Raw genomic sequence first — 23,612 nt, forward strand, 5'->3', positions numbered from 1 at the left:
GAAGTGAAATGAGAAAAATAGCATGTTTCAAAAAATTATACAAAATATAAAATGAAAAGTGGTGCGTGCATATATATTCACCCCCTTTGCTATGAAGCCCTTAAATCAGATCGGGTGCAACTAACTACCTTCAGAAGGCATATAATTAGTTAAATAAAGTCCACCTGTGTGCAATCTAAGCGTCATATGATCTGTCACATGATCTCTCTCTCTCTATATATATATACCTGTTCTGAAAGGCCCCAGAGTCTGCAACACCACTAAGCAAGGGGCACCACCAAGCAAGCGGAACCATGAAGACCAAGGAGCTCTCTAAACAGTTCAGGGACAAAGTTGTGGAGAAGTACAGATCAGGGTTGGGTTATAAGAAAATATCAGAAACGTTGAACATCCCACAGAGCACCATTAAATCCATTACTAAAAAAATGGAAAGAATATGGCACCACAACAAACCTGCCAAGAGAGGGCCGCCCACCAAAACTCTCAGACCAGGCAAGGAGGGCATTAATCAGAGAAGCAAAAAAGAGACCAAAGATAACCCTGAATGCTCCACAGCGGAGATTGGAGTATCTGTCCATAGGACCACTTTAAATTGTGGACTCCACAGAGCTGGCCTTTACCGAAGAGTGGCCAGAAAAAAGCCATTGCTTAAAGAACAAAATAAGCAAACATGTTTGGTGTTCACCATAAGGCATGTGGGAGACTCCTAAACATATGGAAGAAGGTACTCTGGTCAGATGATACTAAAGTTGAGCTTTTTGGCCATCAATGAAGGCATTATGTCTGGCACAAACCCAACACCTCGCATCACCCCGAGAATACCATCCCCACAGTAAAGCATGGTGGTGGCAGCATCATGTTGTGGGGATGTTTTTCAATGGCAGGGACTGGGAAACTGGTCAGAATAGAAGGAATGATGGATGGAGCTAAATACAGGGAAATTCTTGAGGGAAACCTGTTTCAGTATTCCAGAGATTTGAGACTGGGACAGAGGTTCACCTTCCAGCAGAACAATATCCCTAAGCATTCTGCTAAAGCAACACTCGAGTGGTTTAAGGGGAAACATTTACATGTCTTGGAATGGCCTAGTCAAAGCCCAGACCTCAATCCAATTGAAAATCTGTGTCTTAAAGATTGCTGTACACCAGCGGAACCCATCCAACTTGTAGGAGCTGGAGCAGTTTTACCTTGAACAATGGGGAAAGATCCCAGTGGCTAGATGTGCCAAGATTATAGAGACCTACCCCAAGGGACTTGTGGTAGGCATGTAGTGCAAATCAAATGATACAAACTCCCAATAAATCTATTTTAATGCATTGTTGTTAGGTAACAAAATAGGAAAAATGCTAAGTGGGGTGAATACTTTCGCAAGCCACTGTAGCTATGTACACTTAAAATCAAATCAAAGTTTTTGTACTCTCAATATACCACATCAAGATGTCATTACTTGGTAAATAATAGATTTGTGGTTGTGTTGGATGTCAAAATGAATTTTTTAAATGGTGGTGGAAGACCCACTTTGGAATATAGGATTCTGTAGTCACATACTGTAGGCTCCAGCAGCTGAAAGCTCTTAGACGCCATCTCTTGGTAGGTTCCTTGACTCCCCCAACTGCGGCAAAACTCATGTCCTATGTGAGCCACTGCAGTATAGGTCCATTCAGGCTTTATACAGTACATGGATCATCAGATCTCAGTGGGCACTTTTATACAGCAAATATCAATAATGAGTCCCATATGACACCCTATTATTCCATACACACTATTAAGGAAATAGAGTGCAATATATCTCTCTGACCTCACAGGCACAGACAACTTATGAATAAATAAAGACTCACCACATCCAACATTATCTGTTTTTAGAACAAGAATGTAAGGAGATGGAGGCCTCTTTTCTGCATTGAAAGTCATCTATTTGAAATACTTTCTCTGTGTGTCAAGTATTTTTATGGCCGGGTCCAATTTATTTTGAGGGGATTTAAGGAAGTTAAAATGCATGAAATGTAATTAATCCCTCTATATCTCTCTCTCTTCCAGGAAAGACAGAATGGTCACCATAATCAACTCCAGTTTCTGGTAAAACTACAAAAGTCATTGTCCGTCCATTTTCTACTCTAGACCCTGGCTGTTCCATGATGTAAGTGAAGCTTGCCTTGATTCTCCACAATTGACAGTTAGACCATGAACCTTAGAGACTCTATCGTTGCACGGACCAGGCCTTCCCCAGTTTGGATTTAGCGCCACCCTCATCTATCCATCGAAACCGCCAGCCACGTGAGGCTGCAGCGGTGGCCGGTGGTGGTGGCGGTGGTGGGAGGACCTTCACACATAGCGCAAAGCACGCTGGGATACCACACTGAGGCACCACCATGAGGAAATCCACCACCTCTTGTCTTTGTCACATACTGGTCTGCCTTTGCTTCATCCAGAGGTGCTATGGGGCTAGCCATCATATCCCAGCAGACAAAGTGACCATCGCCAAGAACCAGACCAAACTGGCCAATGGTGAGACAGAAGTGCACCACAGGCCTAAACGTGGCTGGATCTGGAACCAATTCTTTGTTTTAGAAGAACACATAGGACCGGACACTCAATACGTGGGAAAGGTATCGTATTGTTTTGCCCTACTTCACAGTATGTTTGTAAACAACAGCTTATTCCATTCCAAGGAAACTTGGCTCTGGCTGTGTCTCAAATGACACACTACTGTATGTCCAACATGGTGCACTAATTTTGACCAGATCTCTAGAGGCCCTGGTCGAATGTGGTGTTTTTCTGCACGGTAGTTTTGTCTATTGGAAATACATTGCGGCAGTTACAGGTTCTATTCTTAAGGGGATTTGCCTTGTTGGTAGTCTGGATGCTTTTGTTCTGTCTACTTATGTTGAAACCAAATGTGCATCCAAAATAGCACCATTTTCCTTGTATAGTGCACTACATTTGAACAAGGCCCGTAGGGCTCGGGTCAAAAATAGTGCACTATGTATGGGATAGGGTGGCATTGGGTTTGTAGATTCAATCTCACTCGTTAATTTTGTTAAGACAATAAGACGTCTACTCTGTCCAAGTTCTTCTCACGAGTATGTGTCATGTTTTAGCACTTTGGGAAAATCTAATTAGTATAATGAAAAAAAAATACCCATGAAAATTTGTCGGGGTAAGCTAGAGACTGCCGTGGCAGAGCTACAGCGGTTATTTGTCACATCCCGAAATCAGTATTCTCACAAATAATCTATCGTTTTGCTCCACGATACTCACAAGCTTCACGGGACTTACTTGTCTCAAGTTGCTGACACCGGCGTCCCAACTCCGAATAGATCTGCTCACAAAAAGGTCTGTCAAGTCTGAGCGGTTTAAGCTACAAACTAATATGACTCCACCATCAAAAGCTGAGACTCTCACAAATGTTAACCTGTTCTCTGTTTTATATTCACGGGACTCGTCTGAAGCTAACCCGGTACAGACCGGTAAAAGAAGGAATCAAAATGTATAGGCTTTTTTGGGACCAAGGTTACACATGGAACCTTTATTTTTATTTGTATGCTTCCTATATCTCTCAGATGCATGTCAGACACCTCAAACCATACTTCCCTTTGATCTGTTTTGCCATGAATGTGTTATTCGGTACATTTCCATGGTCTAATAGCAGTAAGGCCAAATTCCAATGCTAGTCTCTTAGGGAAGATTCAATTGTGAACAGAGCTTTTTACAGCAACCTCTCAGTTACAAAAATATAACATCTTTGTTTGTTTCAATTAACCCTAGTACCAAAATTGAGTCATGTTACACAGGGGCTCCATGGATGGCTCTTTGTTACATAGTTAAAGTGTGAATTGATTGTATTTGTCAATTTATATAAAACTTATAGTCTACTGCCAATATATACATAAAAAATGATACAATATAACAGAACACATAACTCTTATTCATATCCACAGACTGTGGTCCATTAGTGGCCTATACAGTACATCTGAGCTACATGTCATACCAGCTATGGGCTCAGACTGTCACATCAGACATTATGGATGTCACAAAGACTGAGAGGCAGGCACTAGAGATGACTGGCAGTCGTAACCTTGTGCTCAGAGGGCAAGAGCAACCCAGCAGGTCTGGTCTGCGTTCGCTATGGTGACTTTTCTGTTACTTAACCAGTTTCCCATGGCTTATTTGGTATGTCCTCAGCTTACAGATTGCCTGGCCCCCTTATCTCCTGAAACGTGGAAATGTGTTTCTCCGCTGCAGTGATCATTATTCTAGGCACTCGGGCAGAAGCTAATCCCTTCAACCACACTCAGAGAGAAAGAGAACGAGGGAGTTGGATCACTCCTCTCTCTCTCTCTGACTGCACGCACATGTGTGTGCATTTCAATACAGAGACGGGAAAATGATGTGAAATGAAAAAATACATATATATATATATATATATATATATATATAAAAGCAAGAGCAGTCCAGAGAGACAACAGATAGAGGTGGAAAGAGAGTGAGAAAAACACAACCTAATCCCTCTAATATCCGCTAAATATGATTACTCAGCATCACCACTAAGTTGTTTGTTATGATCACAGGGATGACAACCAGAAAGCAAGGCTATATCACAGATGCCTGGGTAGTAGTGTTAGATCAGGGAAACACATATCTTTATAGGTGTTATTTAGTGATGAAACATGGCGTTGCTAACGTTATAAGATGCATGAGTGAACCGAAAAATCCCCAAGGTGCCACCAAAACATTCTCTCAGCATTTCCTGTGGTTCTGTCTGTATTATTGCAGCTGACTAACTGAAGTAGTACAAGGGTATTAGGGAATAGAACATCCTGATTGAAACTGCGTTGTTGTTTAATTGCAGTTTTTCAGTTTGTCACTAATTGCATGAAAGAATAATTACTTTCGTGGATTATATTAACATTACATAGAGCTACTGCTCATCCTTTGATGTCTCTGATTGGCTGGCTGTCTCTATCATGTTTAATAGATAATGGGCACTCTTCTTTTCATCCCTCTACCTTAGAGCGAGAGAGAGTTACGGTTGTGTGCCAAAAGGCACTTTATCCCCTTCAATGTGCACTACTGGTCAAAAGTACTGCTCTCAGTAGAGAATATGGCGCCATTTTGGACTCAGATAACATGGTGAGGAAAGCAACACAAACATGAACAGCTAATTCTTTCTGTATTATAACAGGGCCGTTAAAAACAGACATACAAATTATTAGACATTAATTTGACACGCTACATTTGGATGGAGAGAGATTATGTTTCTTGACGGCAGGAGAGAAACTTGCCAACATTTAATTATGTAGTTGTGGGATTGGTGTACCATGTCCTAATGTGGCTAGGAGACAGAATGACCCTTAATTAAGCCAAGACAGAGGAGGATTCATTCGTCACATTCAAACACTATATTGTTCTCATCACTGCGCTTGGTAAAAAAAATGCAGACACTAGCAAGCTGCAAAGGAGGAGTGGAAGGAGAGGTTTCTTGTGTAGGAATAGAGAGAAATTAGAAATGGCGTCTTTTTGCAGGCACTAACTCTGGACAAAGCCTGTGTGGAAATGAGTGACGTTTTTGTAGGGTTTTTGGATAAACGTTGAAAGTATGTTATTTTGAGATCTACATCAGCTAAAGTCCCTTTTTGTGACTTTTGAAGCTTTAATGTAACTTAAAAAAGCAGATGAAGTACATGAAGGAATCATAAATTAAATTGTATTGCTTGCATAGACGTTTAGCAGATCTTATTGCAGGTGTCGTGAGTGTTCCAAGCTCCAACAGTGTAGTAATATCCAACAACACACAACAATATACACAAATCTAAAAGCAAAAGAATGGAATTAAGAAATATATAAATATTAGGACGAGAAATGTCAGAGTTCGGAGTATACAGTTGAAGTCGGAAGTTTACATACACTTAGGGTACAGTCATTAAAACACATTTTTCAACCATTCTACAAATTTCAAAACTATAGTTTTGGCAAGTCGGATAGGACATCTACTTTGTGCGTGACACAAGTCATTTTTCCAACAATTGTTTAGAGACAGATTATTTCACTTATAATTCACTGTATCATGACTCCAGTGGGTCAGACGTTTACATACACTAAGTTGACGGTGCTTTTAAACAGAAAATTACAGAAAATTATGTCATGACTTTAGAAGCTTCTGATAGGCTAACTGACATAATTTGAGTCAATTAGCCTTTGTACCTGTGGATGTATTTCAAGGCCTACCTGCCTACCTACCGGCCTGCCTCTTTGCTTGACATCATGGGGAAAACAAAAAAAAGACATCAGAAAAAAACATTGTAGACCTCCACAAGCGTGGTCATCCTTGGGAACAATTTCCAAACGCCTGAAGCTACCACGTTCATCTGTACAAACAATAGTACACAAGTATAAAAACCACGGGACCAAGCAACTGTCATACCGCTCAGGAAGGATACGCATTCTGTCTCCTAGAGATGAATGTACTTTTGTGCGAAAAGTGCAAATTAATCCCAGTACAACAGCAAAGGACCTTGTGAAGATGCTGGAGGAAACAGGTACAGAAGTATCTATATCCACAGTAAAACGAGTCCTATATCGATATAATCTGAAAGGCCCTCAGCAAGGAAGAAGCCACTGCTCCAAAACCGCCATTAAATAACCAGACTACGGTTTGCAACTGTACATGGGGACAACGATCATACTTTTTGGAGAAATGATCTCTGGTCTGATGAACCAAAATAGAACTCTTTGGCGACTCTGGGATGCTTTGGCGACTCTGGGATTCTAGGCAGAGTTCCTCTGTTCAGTGTCTGTATTCTTTTGCCCAGCTTAATCTTTTATTTTTATTGGCCAGTCTGAGATATGGATTTTTCTTTCTGATTGGCATTTCCTGTGTATGGAATATGTTGTGCTTTCAGGAGCCGGTGCATCCCATCTTTGAAGTATGTACATCAGAGTTATTCTGCAGCTGTTCCAACAACCTTAACTCCTCTGGCTGTTCCAGCTGAGCTCTTCTCACAGTCTGTAAAAGGCGATCATCAGAAGTATTACCAAGGGTTAGTGGTACCGGAGCAATGGCAGAGAAGACTGACACATTTGAACCCCATGTAAATTCGTAGCTTCTGATTCGAAGAAATGCTTCTCGCTCTTATTGTGTAGAAACCAGTAGCAATTGTGTGCAATATCAATCTGGACACCACTGAAGTACATGAAATCAGTTCCCAATACGACAGGAAAAGCAAGGTTCTTGGTATGTAGAATAACTGAAGGAATCATATAGGAGCGGTTACACAGGCGGAACTCTACCTCACTCCATCGAAGTGGTCGTTTAGCCTCACCATCAGCCAGATATAGTGGACCTTCTGTCCACGGCTTCAAGTTGCATTGTGGACCTTTAATCTCCTTCTGCAGTTTCTCATTATGCAGTGTTTAGGATGACCCACTGTCCATGGGCCTATGGACAGGGGTAACACCAGTTGGTGCGGTATTAACTGAAAGGAAGTGGATGTCGACGGAGGGTATAAGCAGTGACTCTTGGGGTTTCAGCTCTGGTCAAAGCACCCACAGTATGATGGTCGTTCCTTTGAAGGGAGTTAGGTCTGTTGGCCTGTTGTGACTTCTGGTTTCTGGAAGGGTTTACTTGATACTGACTTGGACATCTGGCTGAAGAATGTCCCTTTTTGCTACATCTCCATCAGAAAACGGGAGGGTTCTTGGCTGGAGACTCTGGCTGTTGTTGATGGTCTGGCTTGGGTAACTGTTTGGGTGTCTGTTTCTTTCTCTGTTCATATTTCTGTTGGCATTCTCTGTACTTCTCGAACTGCTGTCCCAGTCGAACTAGTCCACCGACAGTGGTGACTCTTTCTCTGAGTTGACTGGCTAGTATTGGGTTGATGTTCTTCAAGATCAACTTAATGACATCTTCCTCCTCAATGCTAGGTTTCCACATTCTGCACGGGGAGTGGTGAACGTATGCAAAGTCACGGATGCTCTCGTTCTCTCTTTGCACTCGATTCCTGACTCTGTCAGCCAACTCATCGGTGTAGTCCTCAGAGAGAAATGCAGAGGAAAACTTGGCCTCAAAGTCAGCCCAGGAGGTAGTGGTGAGACGTGCCACATCCCACCAGTCTCGAGCTATCCCATGCAACACATTCCTTAATGTGGCAAGGAGTTCTTCGTCAGCCAGGGGATTGAGGGCAAGAAAGTCACAACATTTTCCAGATACATTAGAAGATCAAGACTGTCATCCTTTTTCCGAAAGGTGGGAAATTGCCATTTAATGGGCATTGCCCCCACATGACGTCTACTCAAATCATCATGAATAAGAGAGCTAGGAAGGGTTGAAGAAGTAGAGGGTGACAGAGTTATCAGACCATGAAAATGAACACCAGGATGCAAGGTGGATTGCGTCCTGCAAGGGTTGGCTGCAGTATGGCCTCGTCTCTCCTGAGGTGCCAGCTTGCCTCTCAATGGTCTGAACTGAAGTGGACACCAGAGAAGAAATGTGCAAGCAGTTGTGCCTAATGAAGGCCATGTCAACAGACACGTCATCCAACATTTTACCACATTTAGAGAGCTCTGACTGCAAGTGGGCTACAGTGTTAACCAGGGGAGAAAAAAACAGAATTACCGTCCTTGAGGACCTCAGTGTGGTGATGTTGCAGGCGCCACTGGAGAGTGGCAGTGAGTTGGTTTCTTTGGTAGTCAAACTACCTGTCAATGGTACCAGTAATTTCCCGTCTTCCGCTCTCACTGAGCTCTGTCAGCGTGTGTGTTAGAGTGCTCCTTGAGTCTCTGAATTCCATTGCACTCTGTTGTTGCTCTTCCCTCAGACATTTGAATTGATGGTGGATTAGAGTTTTGGAGATGTTCTTGAGTCCGTCGAATATCAAGGATATCACCTTGAAGTTGTAAGACTACAACCTCTGGTGATCAACCAGAGGAAGGTTGGGTGTCAGAGAGAGGGCTAGCTCAGTACTTCCACACAGGTCCATGTCAATAAGTGAGTAACTAGTTAGACCTCATGTGGCCTGTGGTCAAGACCGAGCATTCAGGTTCACAGGGCTCTGGCCCAAATCAACTCCATTATCTTCATTCACATTATGATTTGTTTTGTCAGCTCGATGGTCAGAATGACTGTGTGTATTCCCATTGACAGGTATGATATGGATGAGCACATTTTCTTGGGGTGAATCCATTGTTTTAATTCCACACAAAAAGATTTGCTTTGGTTATTTCTCAATGTTGAGATGTACCATCTGGGGTGCCATTTTTGATGTAACAGTTTTGACTTGAGGTTGTTGTTTGTAGGGGTGCCAGATAGGTTGTGCCTACCAGAGAACATATTGATTTCTCCTTTTGGTTTGGGAGGGAATGAGAAAGGCCACGAAGAACCAGAGGAGAACAACTGAGATGTGTATCACAAAGTAAGCAATGAGTGGATCCGATCCTGGTTAAACTTGCAACTAGGCTACAAAGCACACTTTTGCATACAACAATACAAATGGAGTAAAGATGCTTCGGAACTGAGGGTTGAACACATCCTCATGTCTCCATCACAACCCTACTTTCGTTGAGAATTAAAGGAAAAGCGCCCTAACTGAAGGAGAAGCACTGAGACGGTTCAGACAAATTCAGAGCCGTCACAAGCTGCCCGTCGAGGACTTGTGAGGCGTCTGTTTCTCAAACTAGACACTCTAACGTACTTGTCCTCAGCTGTGCACCGGGTCCTCCCACTCCTCTTTCTATTTTGTTTAGAGCCAGTTTGCACTGTTCTTTGAAGGGAGTAGTACACAGCATTGTAGGAGATCTTTAGTTTCTTGGCAATTTCTCGCATGGAATAGCCTTAATTTCTCAGATGGAATAGCCTTCATTTCTCAGGACAAGAATAGACTGATGAGTTTCAGAAGAAAGATCTTTGTTTCTAGTCATTTTGAGCTTGTAATCAAACCCACAAATGCTGATGCTCCAGATACTCAACTAGTCTAAAGAAGGCCAGTTTTATTGCTTCTTTTATCCGAAAAACAGTTTCAGCTGTGCTAACATAATTACAAAAGGGTTTTATAATGATCAATTATCCTTTTATAACCTTGGATTAGCTAACACAACGTGCCATTTGAACACAGGAGTGATGGTTGCTGATAATGGGCCTCTGTACGCCTATGTAGATATTCCATAATAAATCTGCTGTGTCCAGCTATAATAGTCATTTAATACATTAACAATGTCTACACTGTATTTCTGATCAATTTGACGTTATTTTAACAAAAAATATGTTTTTCTTTCATAACAAGGACATTTCTAAGTGACCCCAAACTTTTGAAAGGTAGTGTATATAAAAATAGTTAGGACACACCTTCAAATTAGTGGATTTGGCTATTTCAGCCACACCCGTTGCTGACAGGTGTATAAAATCGAGCACAAAGCCATGCAATCTCCATAGACAAACATTGACAGTAGAATGGCCCCTACTGAAGACCTCAGTGATTTTCAACCTTGACTAGAATACAGTGTATACACATGAAATGGGTAAAACCGTAAATAAACATGATTAAAGTAACCACTGTTCCATGTCTATATACATAGGGCAGCAGCCTCTAAGGTGCAGGGATGAGCAACTGGTTGGTAGTCGGCTAGTGACAGTGACTAAGTTCACGGCAGGGTTCTGGGTGGGGGCCGGAGAGTGATGGATATTTAACAATTTGATAGCCTTGAGATAGAAGCTGTTTTTCAGTCTCTCGGTCTCACCTTGGATGCACCTGTACTGACCTCGCCTTCTGATAGCGGGGTGAACAGGCAGTGGCCCAGCTGGGTGAGATCCTTTATGATCTTCTTGGCCTTCCTGTGACACCGGGTGCTGTAGATGTTCTGAAGGACATCTGCTCCCAGTGATGCGTTAGTCTGACCGCACAACCCTCTGAAAGGCCTGTGGTTGCAGACGTTTCAGTAGAACATTTGCGGACAGAACTGAAAAAGCGTGTGCGAGCAAGGAGGCCTACACACCTGACTCAGTTAAACCAGCTCTGTCAGGAGGAATGGACCAAAATTCACCCAACTTATTGTAGGAGGCTTGTTGAAGGCTATCCAACACGTTTGACCCAAACTAAACAATTTAAAGGCAAATACTAATTGAGTGTATGTAAACCTCTGATCCACTGGGAACGTGATGAAAGAACTAAAAGCTGAAATACATCATTCTCTCTATTCTGACATTTCACATTCTTAAAATGAAGTGGTGATCGTAACTGACCTAAGACATGGAATTCTTAATAGGATTAAATATCAATAATTGTGAAAAACGTCATGTATTTGGCTAAGGTGTATGTAAACTTCCGACTTCAACTGTGTATATATATACAGTATATACACACTACTGGTCAAACGTTTTAGACCACCTCAAGGGTTTTTCTTAATTGTACTATTTTCTACATTGTAGAATAGTAGTGAATACATCAAAACTATGAAATAACACACATGGTATCATGAAGTAACCAAAAAAGTGTTAAACAAATCAAAATATATTTTTGAGATTCTTCAAATAGCCACCCTTTAACTTGTTGACAGCTTTGCACACTCTTGGCATTCTCTTAACCAGCTTCACTTGTCTTGAAAGAGTTCCCACAAATGCTGAGCACTTGTTGGCTGATTTTTCTTCAGTCTGCAGTCAGACTTATCTTAAACCATCTCAATTGGGTTGAGGTCGGGGGATTGTGGATGGCAGGTCATCTGAAGCAGCACTCCATCACTCTCCTTCTTGGTAAAATAGCACTGACTCAGCCTGGAGGTGCAAACCAGATGGGATGGCGTATCGCTGCAGGATGCTGTGGGTAGCCATGCTGGTTAACTGTGCCTTGAATTATAAATAAATCACAAACAGTGTCAACAGCAAAGCACCCCCCACACCATAGCACCTCCTCTGCCATGCATTACAGTGGGAAATACACATGCAGAGATCATTCGTTCACCCCCACCGCATCTCACAAAGACACGGCGGTTGGAACCAAAGATCTCAAGTTTGGGCTCCAGGCCAAAGGACAAATTTCCACCGGTCTAATGTCCATTACTTGTGTTTCTTGGGCACAGAAACTCTCTTCTTATTATTAGTTTCCTTTAGAAGTGGTTTCTTTGCAGCAATTCGACCATGAAGGGCTGATTCACAGTCTCCTCTGAACAGTTGATGTTGAGATGTGTCTGTTACTTGAACCCTGTGAAGCATTTATTTGGGCTGCAATTTCTGAGGATGGTAAATCTAATGTACTTATGCTATGCAGCAGAGGTAACTCTTGGTCTTCCATTCCTGTGGCGGTCCTCATGAGAGCCAGTTTCATCATAGCGCATGATGGTTTTTGAGACTGCACTTAACTGCATTTCTTAACATTTTACATATTGACTGACCTTCATGTCTGAAAGTAACTTTGTGAAGTGCACCAGTCCCTCCTGCATCAAAGCAATATCACAACATGATGCTGGCACTCCGTGATTCACGGTTGGGATGGTGTTTTTCGGCTTGCAAGCCTCCCCCCTTTTCCTCCAAACATAATAATGGCCATTATGGCCAAACAGTTCTATTTTTGTTTCATCAGACCAGAGGACATTTCTCCAAAACGTACGATCTTTGTCCCCATGTGCAGTTGCAAACCATAGTCTGGCTTTTTTATGACAGTTTTGGAGCAATGGCTTCTTCCTTGCTGAGTGGCTTTTCAGGTTATGTCGATATAGGACTTGTTTTAATGTGGATATAGATACTTTTGTACCTGTTTCCTCCAGCATCTTCACAAGGTCCTTTGCTGTTGTTCTGGGATTGATTTGCACTTTTCACACCGAAGTATGTTCATCTCTAGGAGACAGAACACGTCTCCATCCTGAGCGGTATGACAGTTGCTTGGTCCCATGGTTTTTATACTTGCGTACTATTGTTTGTACAGATGAACGTGGTACCTTCAGGCATTTGGAAATTGCTCCCAAGGTTGAACCAGACTTATGGAGGTCTACAATTTTTGTTCTTTGGTCTTGGCTGATTTTTTTCCCCATGATGTCAAGCAAAGAGACACTGAGTTTGAAGTTAGGCCTTGAAATACATCCACAGGTACACCTCCAATTGACTCAAAATATGACAATTAGCCTATCAGAGGCTTCTAAACCATGACATAATTTTCAAAGCTGTTTAAAGGCACAGTCAACTTATTGTATGCAAACTTTTGACCCACTTGAGTTGTGATACAGTGAATTATAGGTGAAATAATATGTCTGTAAACAATTTTTGGAAAAAGTACTTGTGTCATGCACAGAGTAGATGTCCTAACCGACTTGACAAAACTATAGTTTTTTAACAAGTGGTTGAAAAACGAGTTTTAATGACTCCAACCTTAGTGTATGTAAACTTCCGGCTTAAACTGTATATATAAACTCAGCAAAAAAATAAATATCCTCTCACTGTCAACTGCATTTATTTTCAGCAAACTTAATTAACATGTGTAAATATTTGTAAGAACATTACAAGTTTCAACAACTGAGACATAAACTGAACATGTTCCACATACTAACAGAAATGGAATAATGTGTCCCTGAACAAGGGGGGGGGGGGTAAATATCAAAATTAACAGTCAGTATCTGGTGTAGCCACCTACTGCATTAAGTACTGCAGTGCATCTCCTGCTCATGGACTGCACCAGATTTCCCAGTTCTTCTGTGAGATGTTACTCCACTCTTCCACCAATGCACCTGGAAGTTCCTTCATTTCTGGGTTGAATGGCCCTCACCCTTACCCTCCGATCCAACAAATCCCAGACGTGCTCAATGGGATTGAGATCCGGGCACTTCGCTGGCCATGGCAGAACACTGACATTCCTGTCTTGCAGGAAATCAAGACACAGTACGAGCAGTATGGCTGGTGGCATTGTCATGCTAGAGTGTCATGTCAGGATGAGCCTGCAGGAAGGGTACCACTTGAGGAAGGAGGATGTCTTCCTTGTAATGCACAGCGTTGAAATTGCCTGCAATGACAACAAGCTCAGTCTGATAATGCTGTGACACACTGCACCAGACCATGACAGACCCTCCACCTCCAAATAGATCCCGCTTCAGAGTACAGGCCTCAGTGTAACCCTCATTCCTTTGACGATGAACTTCAATCCGACCATCACCCCTGGTGAGACTAAACCAGGGGTGTATGGTCCAGCGACGGTGGGTTTGTGCCCAAAGGCGACGTTGTTGCCGGTGATGTCTGGTGAAGTCCTCCCTTACAACAAGCCTCCAAGCCCTAAGTTCAGTCTATCTGAGCACTGATGGAGGGATTGTGCATTCCTGGTGTAAATCGGTCAGTTGTTGTTGCCATCCTGTGCCTGTCCCGCAGGTGTAATGTTCAGATGTACCGATCCTGTGCAGGTGTTGTTACACGTGTTCTGCCACTGCAAGGACAATCAGCTGTCCGTCCTGTCTCCCTGTAGCGCTGTCCCAGGTGTCTCACAGTACAGACATTGCAATTTATTGCCCTGGCCACATCTGCAGTCCTCATGCCTCCTTGCAGCATGCCTAAGGCATGTTCACACAGATGAGCAGGGACCCTGGGCATCTTTCTTTTGGTGCTTTTCAGAGTCAGTAGAATGGCCTCTTTAGTGTCCTAAGTCTTTAGTGTCTTAACGATCATTCCACAGGTGCATGTTCATTAACTGTGCATGTTCATTGAACAAGCATGGGAAACAGTGTGTAAACCTTTTACATTGAAGATCTGTGAAGTTAAATGGATTTTTTGAATTAGCTTTGAAAGACAGAGTCCTGAAAATGGGATGTTTCTTTTTTTGTTGAGTTTATATATACACATTATGTGTGTTATTGTTACAAAAAAAATGTTATTCACTTTGTATTTATTCCTTTTTTCACTATTAATTTATTTGTAATCATTTTTATCTTTAACTCAGCATTGTTGGAAAAAGGATCCTTATTAAGTAAGCATTTAACTGGTAGTCAACACATGTTGTCTACAAAGTATGTGAAAAAATACAATAGATTTGAACTCAAGGAAATTTTGTCAAGTCATAAGATTATTATTAAGTCATACCTTTTTTTTAACCTTTTTTTCACCATTTATATATATACATATTTATGCATTCATATATTTCATGAATGGTATATTTATGTAATGTAAATGAGTTTATTTAAAATGTGAGTACATGCACAAATAGCTCATTTGATTATTAATGTAGATCCTTATAAACCATTTACTAATTTGCAGCCCCTAATCTAAATTTGTTGCAAGAAGGGTTGTGTAATCCATTGGGTTGCTTTAGCATTAGCCAGCCTAGCATGCTGATAAATAAAAGTCAGTTTATTGAAAAACAAGCAGTATTTCAATCTTTTTTATTTTGCGGCTTGGATAATGGGATCATTTAGGAGTACAGCGACACCTTCCATCTCTGGATTGAGGTACGTTTTTAAGCCATATCTCCTGTCCGTCACCGCTGTGAAAACATATTTGTATTGGACCGTTTCGACTTTAAGACAGACTGAACTTCATGTTGAGTTTTGGCGAAACACAATAACATTATTACACTCAAAATATGATATTATGTTCTTTTGAAATACATTTTCTTCATATAATAATGTTTCTGAAGAACTGCCTAAACAATAAACTTGATTTGCATGTGATGGCGTTTATTCAATTGATTTATTTGACTGTTAAAATAGTGGCTATATGTATTCGTTGAGGCCTGGCTATTCTTGTGTTAAACAACGATATAGCACTGCACATATGCTTTTGGTTCAAGTTGCTGATGTTGCTGATCACTTGTGATTTATCAGGCCTTTGTTAGTGGCTGCAGTTTTTAACCTTATAAAATATCTAGCTAAAATTGTTCAATCAAGAAGTTAATGCAATAGATTTATAAATATGTATGTACGTACAGGGTGACCATTTTAAAATACCTTATAAGTAATCTTATGAGTTGATAATAACTCCTTTATAACTTGTTTAAAAGTACAATAGTAGTACATTATTAATAACACACTACCATTAAACACCTTGTAAATCATTTAGAAATAATGTGTTTATAAATGCGTAAATTACTTTGATTGTTTATTGGCATGTACACATTTAGGAACAATGATTCATAAATGGTAAGTCAACTCTTTACAAACATTCTAGCAATGGTTTATAAAGTGTTACCGACTTTGGAATGAGTGTGTAGACCAGTCTGTCAGACTGTGTTCTTAATCCCCTTCTGGTGCACTGTTTAATCCCCGGTGACCCTCCTCAGGGGACCCATGCATTTGGGAAATGACAGGTCTGTGTGAGTGAGAGAAAGAAAAATGCCAGGCAGAGGACAGGCCTTATGCAGATATGCTCAGTAGAGATGGACAGGCCCTGGTCAAAAGTACTGCACTATATAGGAAATAGGGTGGTATTTGGGACGCAGCCCAGGAAGACACCCGCAGGTGCAGTCGGAGGTGTGAGTGGACCAAGATGCAGCATGGTATGGTTTCATTCTCTTTATTAGGAAGTGAAACTCAAAGAAAACAATAAATCACAAAACGAAACGTGAAGCAACAATAGTGCTCACAGGTAACTATAGATGGTCAAGATCCCACAAAGCACAAAGGGGAAAAGACTCCGACCGCAAAACCTAAATAAATAAGGGGAGGTCCGGGTGGGCATCGGGGGCGGCTCCTGTGCGGGGCGAAGTACCCACTCCACTCGCGGATACCTCATCTTCAATGGATGCTCTGGACTGGGAACTGTCGCCGGAAGCTCTGGACTGTGGAGGCGCACTGGAGGCCTGATGCGTGGGGCCGGTACAGGTGGGACCGGGCTGGTGATGCGCACCTCAGTGCGGGGAGGAGGCACAGGACGTACTGGACTGTGGAGGCGCGTGTCAACAGCTGCCTCTGATTGGGAACCATACCAGGCCAACATAGAAATATAATTACCTAGATGACCCACCCTAGCCACACCCCGACCTATCCAACATAGAGAATAAAAAGCTCTATGGTCAGGGCGTGACATTTGCGAACTCATCACTGTGCTACAGAAACACCGCTAACCAAACAATAGTGCAGGGCATGCACACTGAATTAAAGGGCAATTAAACCAAATAAATGATGTTTCTGAGACATTTTCACCTGATGTAGTTTATGCATTGTTGTGAACACAGAAAATATAATTTTGTTGTTCTTCTATTAAAGAAGTTTGATAAAAACTGAGGGAAAACCAGATTAAAATGTGGGAAATCCAAAATCGGGAAAAACATAATTTTGGAAAACAAATCTGAATTAGGCAGCAAGTTAGACTTTTGGGGGGGAAGTTGAAGTCAGATCCAATATTAGCTATGCACCCAAGAGGAAAAGAGGTTGGGCCATCCTATAAATGTTTTAGAGTGATATTACATAATATATACAATTTAGCAGACGCTTTTATCCAAAGCGACTTACAGTCATGTGTGCATAAATGTTTACGTATGGGTGGTTCCGGTTATTCGAAACCCATTATCCTGGCATTTCAATGCTCTACCAAGATTCATGACAAGGTTATAAATGCTTTGTGAAGCCTCAATTAAATATGATTAATAAAGCCTTTATCAAGTGATGCTTATGCCATCCTTTATAAAGCACAGGTTTATGTCTAATTTGACATTGGTGGTTATTTCACACAGTTATGCCACATTTATTAACCCTTTATAGAGTGTGACATATGGCTATATATCATTTGTGACACATGTATGTAGTGTTTATGAAAGCTTCATGAATGCTTTCTGAAGCCTTTATAAGCTGCACACAATTTAAAGCGGGACAGAATAGTCCATAATGGCACATAATGCTACCCAATTGGCGATTAGCTAAATATGTAAATGTGTCAAGGTAAATGACTTAACTACCTACTACTGTAGTTTAAAAGATGTTGTAAATGACTTTTGACAGATTGTGTGCTTAGAACCCGAATAAGAGGAATCAACCCCCTCTTCTGTGACATTCTATGGTCATTTGCAGAGCAAAATGCCAACCTCTACAAAAAGGTGTCTAAATGTTTTATTCATACTGCTATAAATGGATTGTGCTGTGACAGAATCAGGCAACTGTCTTATATTTAATGGTACAACAGTGGAAAAAGTGAAATTAAGGTTTTAGTTGAATTGCTTTTCCCCTCCATTCTTTATAAAGAAAAGGCTGAGCTCTGCACTTGCTGGGTTCTGAATGCTCATTACCCATTGAGTGGTAATTTAGAACAAAATAAAATAGACTGTCACAGCTCGTGTCATTTCCTGTTTGTAATACAGAAAAGAGCTAGCCCTACAAAATGTGTTCCTTACAAAAGCCCAAACCCAGTTACAGTAATATTAAAGCTAGTTATCAATGTAGTATGATTACTGTAGACCATTTCCCAAATCCCTGGAAAACTATGTGAATAATAAACGTGTGTGTTTGTGTGTGCGAGACAGAAAGAGCTCAAGCTTAAGATCATGAGAGAGCTAGAGAGAGAGAGAGAGAGAGAGAGAGAGAGAGAGAGAGAGAGAGAGAGAGAGAGAGAGAGAGATGGTGAGAGATGTATTGATTTTTCTCACCTTTTCTCTGAGGCCATTGGATTAGTACACCTCCAGTCAGTCTGGGGCTCCTGTCCCATCAATGATCAGGTCAGATCAGAAACCTTCTAGAACACTCTGTGCTTCCCAAATGGAACTATATTCCTTATCTACACTCTTAGAAAGAAAGGGTTCGAAAAGGGTTCTTTGCAGAGGGATAGGATTCTACCAATAACTGTTTTCATCTGAAGAACCCTTTTTGGAAGACAAGCGTTCTTTGTAAGGCAAAAGGTTCTACCTAGAACCTTTAACATCCTAAGAACTGTTTTTGGAAGGAAGGTTATTGGATGATTACTGGAAAGCAAGCATTCTTTGGAAGGAACATTCCTGATGTTAAAGTTAATAAAAAATATAGGCATCAGAATATTTTTAACTGTACCTATATGGGAATATATATATAGTACTCCCTTAATCGTTTTACATTCAGTACTGAAATGGTTGATATCTTTGCCATAATGTATGTCTTTCAAACTAGTATTATCTTTGATTTTATTGAATAGACAGTAGGAGCATACAACGAAGGATGTGTGAACCGGCACGGCCTTAGTATGGTACAAAGCCAATTGGCCAGTATAACCTAGTGTTCATTTTTCAGTGTAACATTTCTGGTGTTGATTAAGGAGTTAAATTAAAACTCAGTGGTGTAAAGAACCCCAGATTTGAGTGTGATTGTGTAATTTTTACTGTGTAGAGTTAAACACTCAAAACCACGCCCATCATTGTCAAATTTCCCAGCATGCTCAATTGCAGGTTCATTTTCAGAATTGTTATTTCAATATCTTGGTTTTTCATTGATTGGTTGATTAATATTATGCTACACAAAGACAAATAACGTACATTTTCTGTTAGTAGTTTTTGAACACGTCACTGAAATGGTTGTTCCAGTTTAGATGATTTAGGTAGTTCCATTCAATCTTCCCAACCCTCATTCTGAATGCAGGTTGAGAGTGATTAAAAGTTCCAATTGTTGGATATACTCCATCGGGCTGGATTTCAATAGGAATTACACGTCACTATGTAAGCCAGCATAATGTGACTTGCAGGCCTGATGTGACATGTGAATCAGGAGTTTCCTAACAACACCGTGTTAGGGTAAACATCAAAAGAAACCCTCAAAGAATTCCTTATCGTATGTGTAATGTATTGTCATAAAGAGTGTAATTGTATTGGATAATAAGGCTGGTGGAAGCTCTAGGAAGAACCCTTCACAGATGAAAGGGTTCTTAGTAAAACAGTTCATAGAAAGTTCTTTGAAGAAACTTTAGAAGATAAAAAGGTTTTAGGTAGAACCCTAGCCAGAAAAGAATTCCCCTATGGGGACAAACCAAAGAACCCTATATGGTTCTACTTAGCACCTTTTTTCTAAGAGTGTAGTGTACTACTTCTGAGTAGGTTGCCATTTTTGACTCAGCCAATGTTCTAGGTTAAGATCACAGTGCCAACAGCCACAACAGCTGATTCAAAAACTGTATGGCTGCAAGTCACATGAGGCCTGCAAGTCACATTATGCTGGCTTGCATAGTGATGTGGCCTTCATACACCTGTAGACCAAGGCCTAGTGTTTTTTATCCTTTAATTAACAGGTACTGTAGAAATCAAATATATGTCTATACTGAACAAAACTCCAAACGCAACATGTAAAGTATTGGTTCCATGTTTCATGAGCTGAAATAAAAGATCCCATAAATGTTCCATAAGCACAAAAAGCTTATTTCTCTCAAATGTTGTGCAGAAAATGGTTTACATCACTGTTAGTGATCATTTCTCATTTGCCAAGATAATCCATCCACCTGACAGGTGTGGCATATCAAGCAGCTGATTAAACTGCATGATCATTACACGGGTGCACCTTGTGTGGGGACAATAAAAGGCCACTAAAATGTGCAGTTTTGTCAAACATCAAGTACAAGTACAAGTCATTTCAAATTCCTTATAGTAAGTAAACTAGACACCACCATTTTGTTGTTTAAAAAATGTACGGACAGCCAGGGCCAACACTCAGATGTAGTTTATAAACAAAGTATTTGCATTTAGTAAGTCCATCAGATCCGAGCCAGTAGGGATGACCAGGGAAGTGATCTTGATAAGTGCATGAATTGGACCATGTTCCTGTCCTGCTAAGCACTCCAAATGTAAGGAGTACTTTTGGGTGTCAGTGAAAATGTATGGAGTAAAAACTACAATATTTTTTTCAGGAATGTAGTGTAAAATTAAAAGTTGTATTAATTATAAATAGTCAAGCACACATACTACAAAACTACATAAGCAGTACTTTAAAGTATTTTTACTTCAGTACTTTACACCACTGGGAAAAAATATATTTTGATTGGCTGGGCCTGGCTCACAAATGGGTGGGCCTGGCTTCCAAGTTGGTAGTCCTATGCCCTCCCAAACCCACCAATGGCTGTGCGTCTTCCCAGTCATGTGAAATGCATAGATTAGGGCCTACTGATTCTATTTCAATTGACTGATTTCCTTATATGAACTGTAACTCAGTAAAATAATTTAAATTGTTGCATGTGGCATTTATATTTTTGTTCAGTATATATTGCAAGTGTAGCCTAGATCGCTGTCAAAGTGATAGCCTAGCTCTGAAAATCAGTTCCAAAAGTGTGACTGTGAACTTCAATTAAAAAACTATTACATTAAGCGCAATTTGAAAACCACATTTTTACAAACACTTAATTGGTATTTTCACTGTTGTGAATCTCCTAGTCTGACTGACCTTTGATTTCAGCACAGCTAATCACATTAGTACCATACAGACACGTCTGATTTATAATTTATGTCTACACTCCACTGATTGTGAGCCACAGAGCGTACAGTAGTTACAGCCGAATCTTGATGTTTTCTTAGTGGATCTGCCAGCGTTTTCATTATTTTTGTATCATTAAACCGCAAACTTTAAAAGTAAGAAATCTAAATTGCATCTGTGAGTAAAGCCAACCGAACCGAAGCCTTTAAATTAGTGTAATGACTGATTCCCAATCCCAGTCTTCTAATAATCTTTATACTGTACATCAAGAAGTCAACTATACCGCTGGGAGACGGGATTACCATCTGCCAAGCGGCCTAGGCTTCATTTTATTTCCCCAGCAGCAACTGAAGTCAAAATAGAGGACAGCCATTAGGGCGGATCACAAACGACAGACAACACGTCTTTATCACGTTCCCATCGCAATCTCCCAATGTATGGTCATTAGCTGCATGCTCCATCATCGCCAAGGTGCCCAAGACTGTGACTGTTACAAATCAATTGCAGAGAGAGTGCTCTAAAGATTTGATTGGGGGAAGCATGGCCGAAAAACAGTGATTATCAGACAAACACACCTACATGAAAAAGTCCTCTTGAGCAAAGAATAAGGGCTGAGATTTTATCAAAACTAACCCTCCTCACTAATTGCAAATATGAGGCCTGGCACTGATGAGCCAACCCCCATTCTTCAGACCGCCTCTCATACTTTCCTATTTCTGGAAAGAGAGATAGAGCTACCCCCTGCACACACATCTTCAACTATTCAAACACCCCATCAGCAGTTCTCTCTTTTTACGTTTTCTGACACTAACTCTGAGGTCAATCTAGCCATGAGCTTCTTAGGAAGACAGTTGACACCAACATTTGTCTGTTTCCTGCTGAGCAGCACAGCTGGCTAATCTGACAGCATAAAAATTGTCATGGTGAACTACACACATTCCAATGCACATACAGACAAAATACAACAAGCTAACCAGTTGAGACAATCACACATCCCAACAAGTACCCATTTGGGCACAAACTGGTTGAATCAACATTGTCAACATATTGTATCTTGGTCATCAACATTGTATCGAGGGTGAAATTTAAACCACAGGATTATGTCATCATGATCACATTTCAACATAAACAAACCTTGTAAAAAATATATTGAATGTGTACCTTTAAAACCACTTCAGATCTTCCACATTATATCCACTTCAGAAAACAACTATAGGCTGGGCAGCATCTCCTACTGGATCATTTCTATATCTACACCTACCCTTTGGTCTCCCATCCAGGATTGTAACCCAGCCCACAATGCATAAAATGGCATGTTTCTAGTGCCAAGTTTTGACAAGTAACGATGAAAACAGATCTTGTTGAATGTGATCTTCCAATATGCTAATAAGTCTTAACACTTTGGCCATTGTCTGTTCTGTCAGTGCCATCTTCTCCAAACCAGCATAGTCTTTGCCAGGACAGTTCATTATTTTGTCTTAATAAGGAAATAGCTTCTAATAACCATACAAATTTGTCATTTAATCATTTAACCTCTCCAACATGTCTACCGATAAAATGAAAGATTATCATGATTGTTGTCAAAAATAACTGTCAGCATGACTGTCATAATTTCCCTGTTTGGATACATAAGTAGTTATTTTTTTTTTTGTGGTTTTTTTGTATTTTACCTAATAATTTATTTAAACTGCAAGTAGCCTAATGGCAAGTTGAGAACAAGTTCTCAGATTTTACAATTGCGCGAAAAACTATACTCAACTAAATAAACCCAAGATAAACGAATTGAGAAAAGTTCTCGAAAACCAACCTACCTAAATAACAGTTCCCACATACAACCCCAATACGAGTTACAATACAATAAACCCATGTCATCCCAAACACTACAAACCCCAATACGAAAATACAATACAATAAAACCCTGGTCTAACCAAATATATAACGAAAACACAAAAAGCAGTTCGACACATACAACGTTCGTTCCAGTCATTGGCAGGAGAGAACAGAGTTATTGGTTTTGGGGGTGACTAGAGAGATATACCTGCTGGACATTATGGTGACCAGCAAAACAAACATACAGTCAATAATACAGTATAAACAAGTAGGATGGTCAGTTTTACAAGGGTATATAGTGAAGGATGCTTTGATGTGATCAAATGAGGTGAGATAAGGGAGGCATGCATTAAAGGCAAAAAGGAGAGTTGCCATGGTGGCAGAAAGTAAATACACCCATGACCAGCTCTGAAACCAGATTGCATAGCAGAGAAGGTATGGTGAGATTCTGCACAGTAATGAAATGGTCGGTAATCTGT

At 40.7% G+C, this 23,612-nt stretch overlaps 1 protein-coding gene across 1 annotated transcript in view; it reads left to right on the forward strand.

The window, feature by feature from the left end:
- Positions 1-23,612, forward strand: part of LOC135517530 (cadherin-18-like) — a 377,846-nt gene that overhangs the window by 200,206 nt on the left and 154,028 nt on the right. The window contains exon 3 of the mRNA XM_064941920.1: positions 2,038-2,606. Within this exon, the coding sequence (XP_064797992.1) occupies positions 2,370-2,606 (237 nt within the window). The 5' untranslated portion in view covers positions 2,038-2,369. The remainder of the gene's footprint in view (positions 1-2,037; positions 2,607-23,612) is intronic.

This window comes from Oncorhynchus masou, chromosome 28 (assembly GCF_036934945.1).
Source record: "Oncorhynchus masou masou isolate Uvic2021 chromosome 28, UVic_Omas_1.1, whole genome shotgun sequence".
In the NCBI taxonomy this organism is placed as follows: Eukaryota; Metazoa; Chordata; class Actinopteri; order Salmoniformes; family Salmonidae; genus Oncorhynchus; species Oncorhynchus masou.